We start from the raw sequence: 19023 nt of genomic DNA, 5'->3' as shown, positions 1-19023 counted from the left end.
CACAATCCCAACTACACCACCAGCAGCACATAGACAGCCCTTCTGTGCGGACAGAAGGTAAGCAAGGCCCCTCACATGCAGTTCACACTGCATGGCCAGAGGGAAATGCAGAGAAAGGCCTGAATGGTTCTCCCTGCTGAGAAGAGGAGTTGCTGGTGGGGGCAGGGAAGGGGAGAGTATGGTTAGATATCAGGAAGCAGGAAATGTGGGTTGAAGACCCTGTCTGAGGGACAGGAAAAGAGGGAGATAAGATGGCTGATAGCCGGAGAAGAAATTTTAGGGGATGACAGAGCTGTCTTTGATAGCTAGGTGGTGACCAGGATAACACCCCCACCTCCTACACAGTCTTCGGAGATACCTACATGACTGATGCTACTCTGTTGAGTGGGCTTTCTGTTGGAGAGCCGTGACAATGCCCAGGACATCTGCAGAGGTGAGAATGAGGGCTCCTCCAAAAGGCCAGGTCATACCTGAGTTTCCCTGGATTGATTTTTAGAGATCCCCCCAATAAAAGAGCACCAGCTCCTCAAACCTAATCTAGTTGCTTCCAGGTTTTTAACTCAGTGCATTGGGTACTGAGATAAAGAACTGAAATGAACAAAAAGGAACACCATCTTGGGTTGCGCAAGGGCTCATTCTTGGTTCTTCCCACCTCTGTCGAGGGCTGTCTAGGAACAGGGGTCCCACACTCAAATGACTTTAGGACATCAGGCACACCCACAAATGAGAAAAGCTCTGGTTATAAGACAACAGGGAATGTCAGGGTCTGTTGGGAACTGGAGGTTGAAAAGCCCTTCTATAGACTTTCAAAATCACTATTTAGTGGGAAGGCAGCCAAGCAAAACCTCTATGTACAAGATGCGAGATCCCTATTAGACTTGTTTAAATGTGACCGCAAAGTTCAGTACTCAGGGGAATGGCTGACCCAAGGCCAGTGTCCAGGTATTTTAGACAGAACCTCCTCCTAAAGCCATCTTTGCCTGGAATCACCATATGCCACCTAAAGAAAATTAAAATGTCATAAGTTAGCTCCTTTCAAATAATTCTGATGTGTTAAAATAGGACATCATTTGATAGATCATCCAGGAACTGTGTACCCAAAATATTTTTCTCATCTGTCAAACCAGACAGTTTTCAGAAGGTTTAATTTAAAATAATTATACTCCATTAAAAGTTGTCAGAACTGGGAAGGGAGCAGAGGGTAGAGAAAGGATTATTCCAAAGTCTTGGCAAACATGTCAAATTTTCTTTGCAGAGTTTATTGCTAAATCATAAACCCCAAACAAAGCCAGAAATGCAATGGCCCAAGGACATCCATGGCAAAGGAAAGCAGAGACCAGTCCTTTTCCCAGGCTCTTGGACTCCTTAAAAATAGGAGCTAGTTTATTAACTATAAGCATTTGATATCCCGGTGCCATGGCCAGACACCCAGACTGGGGCACTCCATGAGAGCTTTCGCCTGACTTTGGAGCTCTAGAGACGTGTGAGCCTTGATGATTTAAAAGCCCCCGACTCTGTGTCCAAGTCAGTCTCTCTCAGGACACTCCCCAGCTCACTGTACTTGGTGACACTAAGGAGGAAATAAGAGAGACTTGAGAAAAAGCCTTACCTGTAGCTGCTGGTCTAATTCTGGAAAGACCAAAGGAATGGAGTCTTCAGGAGGTGTATCATCTAAAACATGAAAATAAAATGATTGTTCACTACAGAGTCCTTTCTCTCAGGAGAGTTACCCTGCCGGAAGCATCCTTAAACTCACATAGTGAAACCATCAGTATATACTGCTTCAGGTATTTTCATCACTTCAGCTGGGGACAGACAGAATGTATCAGACAACTTTGCTCATTTTCTGTACACACAGAAGCATGGAGAGCTTCGTTGGCCTGACCAAAATTTTGTAAACAAATATCAGAATCCTCAAATGTACAGTCTGGGAGCTTTCCAATTAAGAAGAACTGCTTGTCTTTTACTACTTCTGCATTGGTCAAAACCAAAAAATATGATATGCAGGAAAGTGCTTAACAAGGTGCTAATGAGGTAGCCAGGAGAACGTCAAGGGGACAGAAGAACAAGTTAGTGAAAAATGGAAGCGTTCGTTCCGCTCTGAATGACTCCAAGTGTCGCATGTTTTGATGGTTTCGCCCTCTGCTCTTACCACAAACCACCACTCACAGGCAGCTAACCAGAACCTCATTCTGGGTTACAGTGGGTCACAGGCAGCCACCCAAACAGGGCATTTCTCCCCAGTGCACCCGGCCACACTCTCAACCTGAGACAGCTTTGTTCCAGGAGAGCCGGAGCCCAGAGAGCCTTGAAAAGCCTCCGGAGCAAGCGCTAGGGTGACTGACTGGCAACAGGCCAGCTGTTGCTGGATCAAAAGGTGTAGTTCTCAGAAGCATTCGAGGAAACCTGACAGAAATGTGGCCTAAAATATCCAAGCCATCCCCAAATCCTGCTGACCCAGCCCTGATGCGAGAGGACAGACCCTTTGTGGGCAGAACCTCTGTGTCTCCAGGCAGACTCTGGCTCTGAGGCGCCCCCAGAACACACACAAGTACATATACACATACAAGACATAGACGAAACACAAGCTAAAAGAATAATTTTTAAAAAACAAAGCTATTTTAAATTATAATAAAGCTAGGAGAGATAATGGTTTTATGTTCTCACTATGACAATCAAATTTGTTGATAAAAACTGATGTTCTTCTGAACTAAAGGACAGGATACAGGCCGTACACGATGCAGAAATGAGCATCTTCTCCCAACTCTCTGACAGCACAGTTTAGACTAAGATGCGGTACACAAGGAGTCCCTAGCATCTAAGGGATTACATTTCTTTGAAGGCTCTGAAGATCAATAATTCAAACAAGGGTGGTATTAACCTCTGCCAAACACCTCGAGGGTCATGTCACATAATAGCTTCCGGCATATTTTAGTCAATAGTAGTATAATAACACTCCCATTTAAAAGTGCCTTAAAACAATGACAATACATCACCAAATTTGAATCCACTTTGTACCTGCACCAGTGCCAGACAGTGGATGTCCGCAAGTTCACTGACACTACTTAACTTTAGCTTCCTAGAGAAAGTAGAAACTGAGACATTTCCTAAGACCTTTGCTGCAGCCTGGAGGACAGTCTTCATCGGAAATAGACCCAATCGCTCCTCCTAGGCCCTTTGAAAGCTCCCTTCCCACTCAGACTAGAAGTGACAAATTCTGCCAATTACTGTGTTTTTTTAAATCCACTCCACCATCTGCAAAGAATTGGCCAAAAGGTAGAAATATGAACTTGTGACTGTTGACCCCTTAGAAGTAGCCTTCATTATGAAACCCATACGTTGTAAAACTGATTTGTGTCTCAAGTGCATTTAAATTTACTTGCAAACCATTTCAATAACCTAGACACCATGATTATTTTAGCTCATTGGGTCCAAAGCCAGAATGACTTGGCACAGGTAAATAGAAGCATATTATATTTTGGCTTCCCAACACTAATAATTATAGGCGAGCAGGCACCTGTTGGAAAGAGAAACCACTTCTGTGAAGTATAAGAGCAGATAGGACATTCTAGAATTCTAAGAGACAGCCAGGAATGGAACCCAAGGCTTCCTGAGACTTAATCTACCTTGCTCCTGTGAAGTCACACTCCTTCCTGTGTAATTATAAAAAAGAAAAATAAGGTTATTCATTGACTTTAGTATGGTAATGTAAATAGCAAATAACTGATATGACCCAGAACTAATGAGGCCTGTTGTAAAAATCTACATCGTTTATAGTCACACCATGCTGCGTCATATGTGACCATACTCATAATTTTGCAGATAAAGGAAGGCTTAAGATTGGACTCCTTGGGTAGAAATAAAAGTCTAATTGATTAACATAGATACCAACATACAGTGGATGTTTTAGAGAGCAAAATAAAAAAGTAAGACTTTTTTGTTAAAGGACGGATCAAGTTGGATTAAGCCAAGCAGGAAATAGCAGCAGAAACAAGCAAACCAAAGACAGATGTACGGAGACTACCAAGTCTGAGAGCCAGGCCTGTATTTCACTGCTCGATGCCATCTGGTTTCGCTGGCATCCCAACTAGCCAGAAATTTCAGGGCTTGCGAGGCTGCTTACAAAGCTGCCCCAAGTTGATGTGTGGTGTGTTTACTTTCAAACAGTGGCTGCCTTCTTTGACTGGTGTTAAAAATAGGCAAATATTCTAAAAGCAGGATGATGAATCACAGGATTGGGCCAAAAGGAAAGAAGGAAAATGACTCAGGCAGACTAGTAGCACAGCTGTTCCACAAACATTTGGCCGAATCGTTGTAAAACATTTTGACAGTGATACTGGATCAGAGTTCCTGAGAGCAGTTAAGTTTATTTGGACAATTTCAGAAGCACAAAGTAGACTGTACAGTAGCCGAGCAAGAGACCCCTTAGCAAATTTACATTTTTTTTTAAAAAAGAGAAAACAGTTGCTAGATATATTTATAATGGGACAAAAATCATAGTACGAGCACATTTTTATTAAAATTTATTTACCAAGTATTTATGGAATGCCTATTATGTGCAAGGCAGGGACTGAAACTCTATGCTAAATTGGCAAATCACTTTATCATATTTTTTAATGCATTCGGAAGTAATTTGAAAGCTTCCTCTTCAATATAGCACTGTGGGCTTAATGGACCAAGCAAAATGTATCCTAAGGAATTTTTTAAAGGATGAAATATAAAGGAAAGAATTAAAGAGGAATTTTTTTTAAATAAACAGATGTTCACTGCCTGTTTGGCAAACACAACGTGACTAAGCCAATGGTCCTTAAGATAGAACTCTCTTATTGGTATCCCAAGCATTATGACATACCATGGTGTGTTTTACAATGGGCTCATCGCAGCACTTATTTAGCAGCTGTTGGGTTGTTTTTGTGATTATTTTGTTTGCAGATTCTCTTAAGCTTTCTTCTCTGTGTTTTAACCTGAATTGATGACCTGGATAAATGGGACACATTGGGTCTGTAATCCAAATCCTCACTGTGATTTATCAGTGAGAGCTGCAATCAGAGTTATCAGAGAATACTAGCACTGAAAGAGGTTTAAGCAGTCATCTGGTCCAGTCCCCTCAGAGCAGAGCTAAGGACGAGGTCGCTAAGAAGGGGCGGGAGCTGCCCAAGACTTCACAATTAGTGGCCGTGTAAAACTAAGGTGTGTCCCCCAGCCCAGGGCTCTCTCCACTATGTCACTCTGCTTCTCTTCACTTTCGGGTCCATGGTTCCCAGATTTATATTTCGTGAACCAGTAAAATTCTCCCCAAAATATAAGGGACCATGCCTTAGAGTGTCTTTTTATTTAGCTAGTGAAGATGATTCAAAAACAACTACTGTGTGATTCAATTAGTCCCTTGATCCAGATATTTGTTAGTTATAAGACCTCAAACAAATTACAATCTTCTCTCTCTCTCAAAAAAAAAAAAAATACTACTGTGTATCATTACTATCTCTTTATGACAGAGAGAATATTTTAACACCAAAATCGTAAGACAAACATAATCTTAGAATAAAGGAGTGGTTGTTATATTGGATAAATTTAGCTTTATAGACAAAAACAAATACACAGCCAAAAACCCATGTCCGTATTTCTTTCATTTTTATATCAGAGAGGTAAAAAACTTCATCAAAGTCAGACCAGGTCCACAGATGAGCATTTGAGAACCACTGTGCTAAACAACATCTTGACTGGTCTTTGGAATCAATGATCTCCCTCTCCCACTGTGCTCACCATCATAGACATAACTGGGTCTAGTCTGGGAAACCCTAAATCCTTGCTGGAAAGAGTTTAGGTTTCCACCTAGGGGAGAAAACCTCAAGAGAGAGAGGGAAGCCATGCTCATGGGACATTCCCAAACCCACCCCATTCCCCACCCAGAACACAAGAGGCAGCCCTGCCCATGATCCTCTGAATCTGTCTGTACTTCCTGCAGTCAAAGCTGGCTTCATGGGCATGAGACCTGTGTGGTCACACAGCGCCCTTCGTCCAGACAGGCCCCACACTTGGTTAATGCTCTACTGTAGTGTCCTGAATTTCTTAATAATTTTTGAAAGAGGAGCCCTGTGTTTTCGTTTTGCACCATGCCCTGCAAATTATATAGCTGCTGCTGCCTGCAATATGTCCTCTGAGTACTGGTGCCCTGGAGGCTGCCCTGCAGGGTACTGGGGACAAATTGACACTTATGAGGCAAGTGAGTTTGGGCAGTGGCTTCCGCGTACTGAGGCTCATACAAAAACTTTCCTGGGAAGTGATTGCCCGTGAAGGTTCCCATCGCTAAATACACAGCAGGTGGGTGCAGCATTCAGTAAGACACAGACTTGCATTTCAACCTCGGGTTGACCACTTTTTAGTTGGTGAATATGAACAATTGGTGTAATCTCTTTGAGAGTCGGTTTTCTCCTCTGCAAAATGGGCAGGTATTACCTATCTCAGACACGTGCTATTGATAAAGGAATGCATATGTCAATTACTTAACCTAAAGGCCAGCACCTAGGAAATAACCAGTAATAACAATAAATGCTTAATATAAGTAAGCTTACTTTTCATTCCTTTTCACCATAAACCTGACCACAGGGGTAATATGAAGATGAGGCAACTGTGTGTGTGTGTGTGTGTGTGTGTGTGTGTGTGCAGTAGTAGCAGTAGTAGCAGTAGTAGTTCTAGCTGGGGTTAGCAGTATTATTCTTCATTATCTGAATAATACAAAGAGGACATAACATGTCAAAGTCACTGGCTCTAATTACTTAGTCCTCCCCCTGCCAGTTAAGGGAGATTTTCCTGGTATAGCCATAACCTCAGGTCTTGTGGACTTATTCTCTTCATCTAAATCTGAATTTAAGAAGAATTTTTTCTTTACTTCCCTATCAAAACAAACACTTTCTATATGAAAGACTGTAAAAAAATTTAACTTATGTATGAAAATTCTTTGAGTACTTTCATTTTAAATCTAAATCAAGATTAATATTTTATTTTTAGAAATAAAATTAGAAATAAAATAAATAGGCTGGGCACAATGGCTCATGCCTATAATCCTAACACTTTGGGAGGTCAAGGCGGGAGGATTACTTGAGATCAGGAGTTCAAGACCAGCCTGAGCAACATAGCAAGACCCCATCTCTACAAAAAATAGAAAAATTAGCCAGGTGTGGTGATGCGCACCTGTAGTCCCAGCTACTTAAGAGGCTGAGGCAGAAAGATCACTTGAGCCCAGGAGTTTGAGATTGCAGTGAGCTATGATCATGTACTGCCCTCATGCTCAGGCAACAAAGCAAGACCACCCTGTCTTTTGAAAGAAGAATAAGAAGAAAAATAAAATAAATCATATAAGGCTGCCAATCCACATTCCTAATATATCCAAAAAATTTAATTTCTAGGTACCTTGGTTTTTGTTAGAGCATCAAATAATTTTGAGACATCAGATGCTTTTTTAAAGTTTGCTTCCTTCTTATCAAACACTAGAGATGGGAATTCTTTAATATACATTGGATTTTCAGGGCCCATAAGATTAAAAGTATAGCTATAGAGGTGGGTGTGGATATGAATACAGATATGGATAAAGGCAGAGATTTGGTATGACACTTAGCACGTTGTCAATTCTTTATTCCTAATAAACACGTTACCTTAACCAATACCTAAAGTGATCACGCAAACAAGATCATGCATCAATAGACTGAATGATGTTTCTCTGCAAAGAGAGACCTGATTCAGTTTAAGGACAGATTTTATGTTTCTTGGAAACACTTGTCTAGTCACTAGTATTGTAGCTACCATTTTGTGAATCTTAGAGATTTATCTTAATGTCAGAATATTTTGACTGACTTAGCTTGTAACATAGTCTCCCAAAAACATCTGCTTCGACAAGGAGCCTATTGGAAGTATATTTACCCCTCAGCACACCACCAAATAAAATTTACCCCTCCTGTTCTTCTCTGCTACCAGAACATACCAGAAGCAACCTTCCTGCCTCATCCCCCATGCCCACTTCCTGGGAAGCTATTTTCTGCCAGGAACGATCATGCTTTCACTTACTATTACATGGTCCCTGCCTCTAAATGGGTAATGAAGTAAAAACAGCCCTGAGGACCTGGCTTTAAAAACCCTTTCTACTATTTATTAGCCACTTGGTTTGCAGCAAGTTATTTCAGCTCCCTTAGCCAATATTTCCACATCTGTTAAAATGGGTAGAATAACACCTTCCTGTGGGGTTGCTGCCAACATTAAATTGAGGAGAAGATACAAGTAAAAGCTCGTAAATACTCTGTAATAAACGTTCGCTTCCTTTATGGCCTTTTTTTTTTTTTTATTTCAGCTCATCATGGGAGTACATAAGTTCAGGTCATATACATTGTCCATGTCCCGCCCATCCCCCTGAGTCAGAGTCCCAAGCGTGTCCATTCTCCAGACAATGCGCCTGGCACTCACCATGTAGTCATACCTCCATCCCCTCCCCCCACTTTATGGCCTTTCTTTACAGCCTTAAGCAACAACAGATCCTATTGTATGTCAAAGAATCCCCATCTGATACCAGAATAATTAACTCCAAGTGATTATCGGTATTGTATTTAATATTATTGATGTTGTAAGTATTTGATAATTAAGTTTCTACTATGATTCTCAAATCTGTGCTCCATCAGGAATGTAAATATAGGAGACACCATCTCACACCGTGCCACTGAGGAGTTGTCAACTGTATGCTGAGGGAACTTTAATGGTAGGGTCCGGATGGGACAGAAGGTGACTTGAGAGAGTGCCAAATGGCTGCCTCAGCCACTGTTTCTCCCAAACGCCATCCATACCAACTTGCCTGGTGTCTAAAATCCCAGTGAAAACTTTACCTTTTGAATTCCTATTGAGTCCCCCATTAATAAGAAAAAAAAAATCCCAAAGAGAAAGAAAAAGGCAAACCTCAATGTTCATTTATAGCTTAGTGTGGAAGAGATTTTCCAGATTCATTCCAGACAACAAGGATTAAGAGTGTGGAGAGAAGAGATTACCAGAAACCTTTGGACTCTGAGGAGGGCAGGGGAAATAATACCAAAGGTAGGAAAATTGAAGAAAGAGAACAATGACAAGAGACACTTCACCCACATCACAATTTTGCTGAGAGCCAGTTTTACACGTGTACACAAAAAGACGTTCACGCTATACCCCGCTTTCTTATAATAAATTAGGTTCGAGGATGGCTATTTTGGCTAGGCAATGTAATTCCCACTGCCACACAAAACACTCTAATATTTGAGAAGAAAATTGTATTTTTTAAAAGAGACACCAGTAGAATGAGTCCTGGATTTTTTTTAACTAAAAGTCATACGATTAATTTATGTCCAGATATGAAAACTTCTAATAGCTTGAAAGAATTTTTTAAAACAAAATGTTAAAAAGCTACCAGCTTGAGTCAATACCAGAATTGTTGACTCTTTCTAAATGAAAACTAAAAACTTTAAAAAAGAGAGAGAGAAAATGCCAAAGCCAAGGTCTAAATTTACATGAGAGTGTGACAGATTTTAGCTCAGCTGAAGATAAAGAAAACCCTCAAGTAATTAACGTGAAATCTTAATGTCCATCCAACTCTAAATTCTCTCAGATTGGAGAAGGGCCAGTGATTCTCTAACAATCCAAGAAGTGGGATTCATATTTCTCTTCTATACATTTTCTATTAAGACAACTAATTGTGTAAAAGTCCCATTTTAGAAAGTTAACACTTTGGAATTCCCAATTTAGAAGCAATACCAATCATGCCATAAACTTATTAAAGGCAGGTATTGCTACCTCTTGGAATTACAATTATCCCAGTGTTACTTATTGAAGGGCTCTGAGGATAGGCTAGAAATGGTGATTATATTTTAAAGGGCTATTATTTTTTTCCAAAAACTTTGCTTCCTTTATTTAAGCCCCTGGAGGTCCATGGTCTGTCTATGTGCAGTCTTGTGGGTTATTCTACTATCACTAAGCTATTGACCAACTCCCCGTCTACCAGGGCCAGTCTGTCACCAACTCCTTTTACCCATTCCTTCAAAATGTACTCTGAATCCAGTCATCCCATTTGATTCTCTAGTCTAGGTTCTCACTGCTTTGTCTCTATACCATTATAAAAAACCTCTTCCATTTTCTCATCTCTCCATATCCCAGACTATTCCACCAAAATTTTAACAGTTTCATCATTTTATTACCATGCTTAAGGACTTTTGACACTCGGTTGCTTCTGATCAAGTCCAAACTCTTTTGCTGAACTTTCATGATTGACTTGGTAACTCTAGCCTACTGCTATCTACACAGGGGTTCTAGGTAACCTCCACCATAATGCCTGGCTCAAAGCAGGGCTCAGCAGATACCATGTTACTATCCCACCATTCAGACCTCTGCTCCAATAGAGTTTTTAGTATTTTCTGAACACATCATGCTCTGACTCCTTGATTTTGTTCATGTTTTCTGTTTGGAGTGAAAAGAAAGAAAACTGGTTAAAAGATATGAATCTCCCTTTTTTGTACCTGGGACCCAGAAATGACACCTTTCCTGTATTGCCCCTATATACCCTACCTGCTTTCAAGCCCAGTTTGACTATCCCCTCTTCCTAGAAGCTGTTACCAAATATCTGGGTGGCACAGACTTTTTTCCAAATCTCTTTGCCTTATAAAGTTCATGGGAAAGATCATACTGTTCTCTTCTCTTGCATATCCCTTTGTTCATCTACCACCTTTGGCAGAATGCTGGAAACACAAAAACCCAATAAAGGTCAGCTAACTGATCAGAGGAGAAGTAGGACACCCACAATCCACTAACTGGATAACTAGTCCTTAAATAGTTACATGTCAGTTACATCGTAAAAGCCACCTTGAAATCAAGTAGCAGTGTGATATATAAGTGGGACACACAATTCCTTAGTGGTTTACATTTGCCTTGTTACTCCAAAATCAATTATTAATATCATAACTACATGGATAAATTGAATGCTTAATTTGTATCAATCACTTTGCCAATACTTTACCTATAAAGTGTCATTTCATTCTTATTGCAATCCGGTGAGTTACTACTATGCACACCTTTATGGGAAACTGACTTTCAGCAATGCTGAACGCCTCATCCAAGATTATACAAAGATGGATCTAGAAATTACAGCTCTCTGACTCCAAAGCCCTGTGTTCTTAACCTCTATGCTAGAACATCTCAGGAATATATAGTCCTAAAATGACTGGAGGAAATGAGCACTAGACTAGGCTTATAAAAAACGAACATGGCAACATTCACAAGCAAAGATATCTCCTTTTCTCATGGACTCTGCTTATTCATCAACAATAAATCCAACAATGTGGAATTGCTCCCCAAAAGCCCTCCTTAGATTCCTCATTTACTGTGAAAGTCTAGGATGTTTTCCTTTGTTTTCCCCCTAAATGTGTGGTCTGCAGGCCACACGCACTGGAATTCAAAAGGCATGCACGGCTTGTGTGATGGCAAGTGTTGCTCTGGGTGACACTCCACATGCTCCTCATTCAAGAATTCAGAAGGAGTGTCCCCAAATATCTGCAAAGTGCTTTTTGTGTACTCACAACCTCATGTGTGTGCAAAAATACAGAGTCCTGGGTCCTGACTATTCCTTGAAATCTTGCATTTCTCATCTTAGAAAAGTAATGGTGTCAGGTGGTACAAAGGTAGTTTATGTAACCAAAGCGTTTGTATCCCCATAATACTCCAAAATAAAAAATAAAAGAAAAAAAAAGAGAAATAATGGGTCTCCTGAATCAGAATATACAGGAGTGGGGCCTTGGAACATGTATGGGTGCTCCCAGATGGTTATTTTAATCAGGCAAGGTTGAAAAACACTGAACCCCAGCTCCTGCCTTAGATTCTCCAGTTGGGTGCCCTTTCTATAGTTACAGAGACACACTGATTGTAAGATAAAAATAATTAATTTTTGGTAGATTTTTTCATAAGCCTTCATAAGCTTCTCCTTGTGGGGCTTGAGGGTAGGAATTACTTAAATTATAACCCCTTTTGAAGCTACCTATTAAAAACAATGAATTTCAAAAGGGGCGTTCTTGAGACATTGGAAAGAGAAGAGAAAGTGACTGGCACAAATCAATCTAAACTGATAGAGGAAAAACACATGTGAGCTCCCAGTCAGGTACAAAGAGCATTCAAAGGATGGTGGCAAATTAATTACAAGGTGTTCATCTTGTACTTCATGAAAGAATCTATTCATGCAGCCCAAAGATGGAGATCCACCACTCTGTGTGTCTTTTCTGTACATAAATTCTGCTAAAATGTTGACAAGGGAATGGTACATTTATTTGGTCCAAAATTATGATGTACTGCCTGAGATAAATGGGCTTTATATACCGAAATTTTCTTTGTAAGGATTTTGATTATAATAAGACTTATTCTACTCATATAGGGCATGAGCAAAAAAAAAAAAAAAAAAAGGAAATGATACATCTTCTTTCTCCCTGGATTTCAGGTTTGCATATATGTGTGTTGAGAGCTAGCTGCTCAAGCACTGACTATTCCTTGAAATCTTGCATTTATGAAATGCATAAAAACAGGAGGGGCTTTCCTTTCTCCTTTTAGAGAAGCAGCATGGAATTATGGAGCAAGTTCGGACTTCCAAATCTAGGGCTCTGAGTTTAGATCATAACTCCATTACTTACTAACTGTATATCTCTGAACCTCAACCTCTGTCTTTGCACATAGGGAACATTAATGCTTATATTACATGACTGTTTTAAGGATCAGAAATAATATACGTGAATGCCTAATACAATAAAGAAGTACAATTAATGGCAGTTGTCATTTCTATATTGGGGTGGATCGATTTGCCTGTTAGGAGGATTTCCCCTTACCACTGTCTTTCAGAGTGACCCTGAGTGGGGACATAGTTCAACAATAGGTCATGGGAAGAGTGTTAGAAAAATAGATCATGAAGAGCCAAGGCTTCACCTCTTCCTACTATGAAATACATCCTCCAATGCGGGCTACACAGTCTGGGAAACTCCAGTGTAAATGTGTCACCTCTATAATCACCTGGTAGAGTAACCCCAAACCTGTATCAGCTGTGTAACATCAGACTTCACAGAGTCTAGCTCTAGCTCTTTACTTTGCATTATTTTGGAATGATCCTGTCCCTTTTCAATCATTGCCTTTTAAAGCATCACCCCGACATGGGCATTGTAGGGGAGGGGAAGAGAGAGAACAAGAGACCTCAAAAGACCTAAGGTGTAGATGGTAATGTTGTTTAAGCATGTGATTTTAACAGATGCGCTAAACTAAGAGCAATGGGCAACGCCAGTGGAAGAGAGCCAAGCCTTCCTTTCCTCACCACTGTGACCTCCTGCCACACGAGGTCCTTTGTTCAAAGGTGGTGTAATTCAATATGTGTGTTAAGAGGTCACCGAGGGGAGCCATGACGAAAGGCTCCAAGTATGGCAGCCTCACCTCAGACCTTACTATTTCGAGAGGCTCCTCCTCACCTGTCTCATTCATCACTCCTGCTGAAGTTTGTTTATTTCCCCGGAAGTGTGGGAGCACCAGTGAGAAACTAGCATTTCGAACTTAGGCTGCTGGAGCTGGGACAGTGATATTTTTATATTACCTCACCAACTGCCAGCTCTTAATAAACGTTTCCTCATGCACTTTTAACAATAACGCGCTTTTCTATTGTTAGAAATTGTTATAGTTCAATGAATTTTATTCTAAAAGACACCTAAAATGGCAGGAGGCAGGGGGGATGAGCTAAAACAACCAGAGGATTCAAGGTGAAGGTGGGGGAAAGCAAGACCAGAGGTGTTCCTGGAAGCCACCACCTAACAATGCATGGTGAAATACCACACTCCCCATCATCGGGTCATGCAAACATGCAAGTTTAAATTTTCCACAGGGGTGCGGAATTAGAAAAGATGACAGAAAGCTGGGGCATGAAGGAGGCAGCCCTTTCTCCCAGAGCAGAGTATACCTGAGGCGTCATTGAGGCTAAAGGCGATGCGTACAGGCTTATCTGCAGGTACCCTGGCGGTGCTGATCATGTGGGCACCTGAGCCTTGGTCTTCTCCTGGGTCTTCCAGCTGTGAGGACAAGAGAGAGCCATTGTCACTTTGCCCAGCATCATCCCTCTGTAAGCACTGCCTTCTTAATTTAAAGGTACTCCTAGACCAGGCATGGTGGCTCGTGCCTGTAATCCCAGTGCTTTGGGAGATCAAGGTGGGAGGATCGCTTAAGGGAAGAAGTTTGAGGCCAGCCTGGGCAACATAGCAAGACCCCATCTCTACAAAAAAATTTAAAAATTAGCCATGCATAATGGTGCACACCATTAGTCCCAGCTACTTGAGAGGCTGAGGTGGAAGGATCCCTTGAGCCAAGGAGTTCAAAGCTGCAGTGAGCTGTGATCACACCACTGCACTCCAGCCTGGGTGACAGAGCAAGACCCCATCTCTTAAAAAAAAAACCAAATAAACAAATAAAAAAAAACTTTTTCTGAGCTTTCATTTCCTCTTCACGTGCTCCATATACAAAATTTTTTTCTGACTTATTCAAAAAATTGCTTTTCAATATACATCCAGAATGAATGAAATGTGACAAAAATCTCTACCTGCCTCACTTTTTCAGTATCCTTTCATGCTGACCAGTTCAATCCTGGCCCTTCAAAGTTATATATAGTGTTTTATTTTTAATTGAGGGGGATAAAAAGAGATATAGTCTTAATAGGGTAACATACGGCTTCAGATCAGACTAGCTTTTCATGCTCAAAGGCCTAAATTAAATCTGAATTATTGATCTTATAATGGTAAAGAATGAATATCATAGAATCATTTAAATAATATCAAATACCATTTAATTACATTATAAATATTAATACTTTATGTTTGTAAAACTAATAGTTATATTACAAATATTATGTACTTTAAATATCTGATTAACTACCTGTAAATCTATCAAACATTTCTAAGGTTGCACATCTTAACAATGTATGATACAAGCAAAAGACAAAACTCGAAAAATCCTATTGATGTTCTACTCCATCTATTAAATTATCATTTAAATAATAAACTAAGATATTAGAATGAATGAAAAAACATGTTACAGATAGATGGGATGGGCAAGAATATTGCTTTGTTATAATAAGAGAATTTGGCCCAAATACAATTTAGCTAAGATATTTAATAATGTAATGTTCACAGGGACTAGAAAAAGATTTTGTTATAAATACATATCTTTGTTGTTTAAACATACACATATTTAACTTTCCTATTTTTAGTCTTGCCTTCCCTAAACCCTCTATTTTCCTCCTAATGTAGACAGTAAACCAAAAAACCTGAATGATATTTTGAGGAAAATGTCTCTAAATATGGCATAATATAAATAATCTCTTCAGCCATCCTCAGGGAGATTCTGGGAACTGCTTTAGCAGGACATTTTCTCATAGCAAGGTTTCTCTTTCCCATAACTTTTCTCTATCTAAAAATAGTGTCCAGAACAGTGAATTTTGTTTTTGAAATTATTTGTAGAGCTAAAGTTAATGCACATATACATGTATATTTAGACATGTATACATATAGAATCATCTTTCCAGTATATGAACAGAGAACAGGCTTATATTAAACACCTAGTATATAGCTTGGCAGAAAAAACAGCAATTATTTACCATCCAGTTAAAATCATATCTGGTCCATTCATTTAACACTACAAATAGCAATGAACCAAAAGCTCACCACTATCCACGTCATGTAATTCTAAGTTAGAAAGAAATAGTAACATGAAACATTTAATTTAAGAAAATGGTAATATAAAATTGCTGTTACTTGACTCAGGATTTGTTTTATCATAACCCTGACACACTTATATCCAGTCCCATCTGCTTAGAATCGAGTGTTTTGTTAGCCACCTGTTCCTGGAGAATAGCACGGATTGTCTCACATTTAACAGAACAAACAATTAAAATTCCCTTAAAGTTTTAGTCAAAAGGAAAAGCTTTACTGTTATGCGTTGTGCAACCACCAAACCACTTTAACATCTAAGGATGGAAACCTGCACTTCTCTTTTGGCTAATTCTCCCAACACTTTCCTGCACCAAGAAATAAGGCACAAGAGGTCGAAATCTGCCTCCAGGATTTTGTAAAGAACTCTCTGGTAAGGTTCCCAGCTACGGGAAATGGAATTGATAAACACCGCTAATTACCGTCCCTTCCCTCCGCACAGTGGAGAACATCTGTCTGCCTCCACAAGGATGGTGGCAAGGTTGGGTGGACTTTGAGTTCCACACGACATCCACCACAAGAGCCCCTAAACCAACTTGCCTTTTCATCACACCGCCTGGGGAAACGGACCACTGATTCCTTCTCTCGGCTGCAGGCTGTAACAGAGCTTTGGTTAAGTTGCTGGTGCTCTGAGCATTAAGTTCGCTTTTCACACCTGTTGGCTTACCTCACTTAGTTGAGTGTCTGCACTTGTGTAACCCAGGGCCAGCCACTGCCTTGGCCAGTCGTTGCCTTTGTGGAGTAGAGAGTCAGTGAGAGACCAGGCTGCACCTGCTGCATAGCAGCCCCTGACAATCTGAGGAGCAGAGACAGCTGTCAGGGTGGCACGCTGCTACCTGCTCTGCCCCAGACCCCAGCGTCCCACGGGACCTCCCTGTTCCGCTTCCCTCCACAACCCCTCTTTCCTTCCCTTGCCTCTCCCTCTAACAGCCAGGATGTTGTCATGCTTCTAGAAAAAGCAAGAGCAAAAGAAAACCCTCCTCCTGTCAGAGACATTGATAAACAGCAAGTTGTGGAGAGTCCAAATGTTTTAATTCATTAGTCCTGGCAAACCTAAAATACAAACAGACTTGCTTCACAAGACAGGAATGTCTTCAGCATGACCCAATCGGTGTCTGTGTCTATTCCAGCAAACTGGCAAAGATAGCATGACTCCAGTCAGCAAAAATGTCGGCCACTCCAATCAGGTCAGCTAGATCCAGCCAACTTGGACAGGCCACAAGCCAACTCTCAGATGATAGCAGCGATGATCCCGGTTAAGAACGTGAGGTTTGAGGTTGAGCCCGTGTTGGACTTGATGACTTGATCCATTCTACAAATGCGACCAACCGCAAAAGGAGTCAATGGTAAATAGGAATGGAGTGTCAGGATTTTTCAACCTTTTTAACAACTATAAACCTGGATGTCATTAGTACTTAAAAATACTTGAACTGTGATGGTGAGGTTTAATAATTAAAAATAAATATTAGCAGATTGCAAAGACAAGCTACAGACTGGAAGGAAATCTTTGCAAAACACATATCCAGTAAAGGGCTGGAATCCAAAACATAAAAGTACTCTTAAAACGCAACAGTAGGAAAACAAACAACCCAATCAAAAAATGGACAAAAGATCTGAATAGACACCTCAACAAAGCAAATATACATATGGCAAGCAAGCGTATAAAAAGATTATCAACACCATGTGTCAGGGAATTACAAATGAAAACAACTATGAGACACCACTACACACCTATTAGAATAACCAAAATTCAAAATACAATAGCAAATGGTGGAGCCACAAGAGCTTTCATTCATTGCTAGTGGGAATGAAAATGGTACAGTCAATTTAGAAGACAGTTTGGTAGTTTCCTATAAAACTAAACATCCCTTTACCATAGGATTCAGAAATCACACTCCTTGTTATTTCCCCACATGCATTGAAAACTTATGTCCACATAAAAACCTGCACACTGATAAACTTGTTTGTAGCAGGTTTATTCATAATTATTGAACCTTGGAAGCAACCAAGATGTCCTTCAACAGGTGGATAAATATACAAACTGTGGTACCTCCAGACAATGGAATTTTATTCAGGGATAAAAAGAAATGAGCTAGTAAACCACAAAAAGACATGGAGGACTCTTAAGTGCATATTACTAAATAAAAGAAGCTAATCTGAAAAGGCGACATGTTGTGTGACATTCTTGAAAAGGCCAAACCACGAAGACAGTAAAATGATCAGTGGTTCAGGGAGAAAATAAGGGAAGGAAGAACAGGTGGAGCATGGGAGATTTTTAGGGCAGTGAAATTATTTCGTGTGATACTCTAATGGTGGATACATGTCATTATATGTTTGTTAAAACCCATAGATATATATAATACAGAGAGTGAATCCTAATATAAAGTATGGATGTTAGTGAATAATAATATACCAATATTGGCTCATCAGTTGTAATAATGTACCACATTAATGCAAGATGTTAATAATAGGGGAAATTGGAGGTGGAAGGGATGAGGAAATATATAGGAATTCTGTACTTTTCACTCTTTTTTTTTTCTGGAAACCTAAAACTGCTCAAAAAATATTAAATAAATAAAAAAACTTAGCAAGTTTCCTTAATCTAATGAATGGAAGGCTAATTTGTTATGATATACACAGCAATAAAGCCATATAGATTCAGACAATTAGAACATTCACATATAAACCTATTCTGTCCAGGAATTATTATTACTGTTTTGATGTTATTTAATGGTTAATAATATCCCCTTACATAATGTGTTATAATTTATCAAACAAATCTCTTTTCCACTATCATGGTCAGTATTGTCATCCCTGTTTGACAGATGGAGTAAACTGAGGTGCAGACAATTTAAATAACAGGCTCGAGGATAAATGATCATTACAGAATAAAGAACCCAGATAGGATCCATGTTTTCTGAGTTTTAGTTCATGCTATTTCCACTACACTGGGATACACTCTGTATTAAAGATTCAATTGAGTTTTTTAGTTAAGAATAAATCTGACTCTCAGTTTTTGGCTCAAGGGGCACAGGTATGACTTTCTTCAATGGTCCAGCATCCAGGTCATCTGATACCAGCCATCGTTAGCATGACACCTAAGTTCAACCCCAAGGAAATCAAAGTGGAGCATCTCATGTGTGCCAATAGGGAAGTAGATACCACATCTGCACTGGCTCCCAAATCAGCCCCCTCGTCTGCCTTCAGAAAAGCTGTTGGTGACGTCAACTTTGCCAAGGCAATCAGTGAC

The 19023-nt window shown here is 40.0% G+C and overlaps 1 protein-coding gene across 2 annotated transcripts in view; it reads right to left on the bottom strand.

Annotated features, from left to right (window-relative positions):
* Nucleotides 1-16663, bottom strand: part of MAP3K7CL (MAP3K7 C-terminal like) — a 43164-nt gene extending 26501 nt beyond the window's left edge. The window contains exons 1-3 of one of the 2 annotated variants that reach the window (XM_045540514.1): nt 16441-16663; nt 13976-14084; nt 1610-1671 (exon numbers count right to left, since the gene is read on the bottom strand). In XM_045540514.1, coding sequence (XP_045396470.1) covers nt 1610-1671; nt 13976-14045 — 132 coding nt within the window. In that variant the 5' untranslated portion in view covers nt 14046-14084; nt 16441-16663. Of the gene's footprint in view, nt 1-1609; nt 1672-13975; nt 14085-16440 lie in introns of those variants that run through there. The other variant, XM_045540517.1, reaches the window with a different exon arrangement.
* Between the last annotated feature and the right edge of the window lie 2360 nt (nt 16664-19023).

The sequence above is a fragment of the Lemur catta genome, chromosome 1 (genome assembly GCF_020740605.2).
Source record: "Lemur catta isolate mLemCat1 chromosome 1, mLemCat1.pri, whole genome shotgun sequence".
Taxonomy (NCBI): domain Eukaryota; kingdom Metazoa; phylum Chordata; class Mammalia; order Primates; family Lemuridae; genus Lemur; species Lemur catta.
The sequence above is the reverse complement of the archived record's forward strand: the minus strand, read 5'-3'. Positions and strand labels throughout refer to the sequence as shown.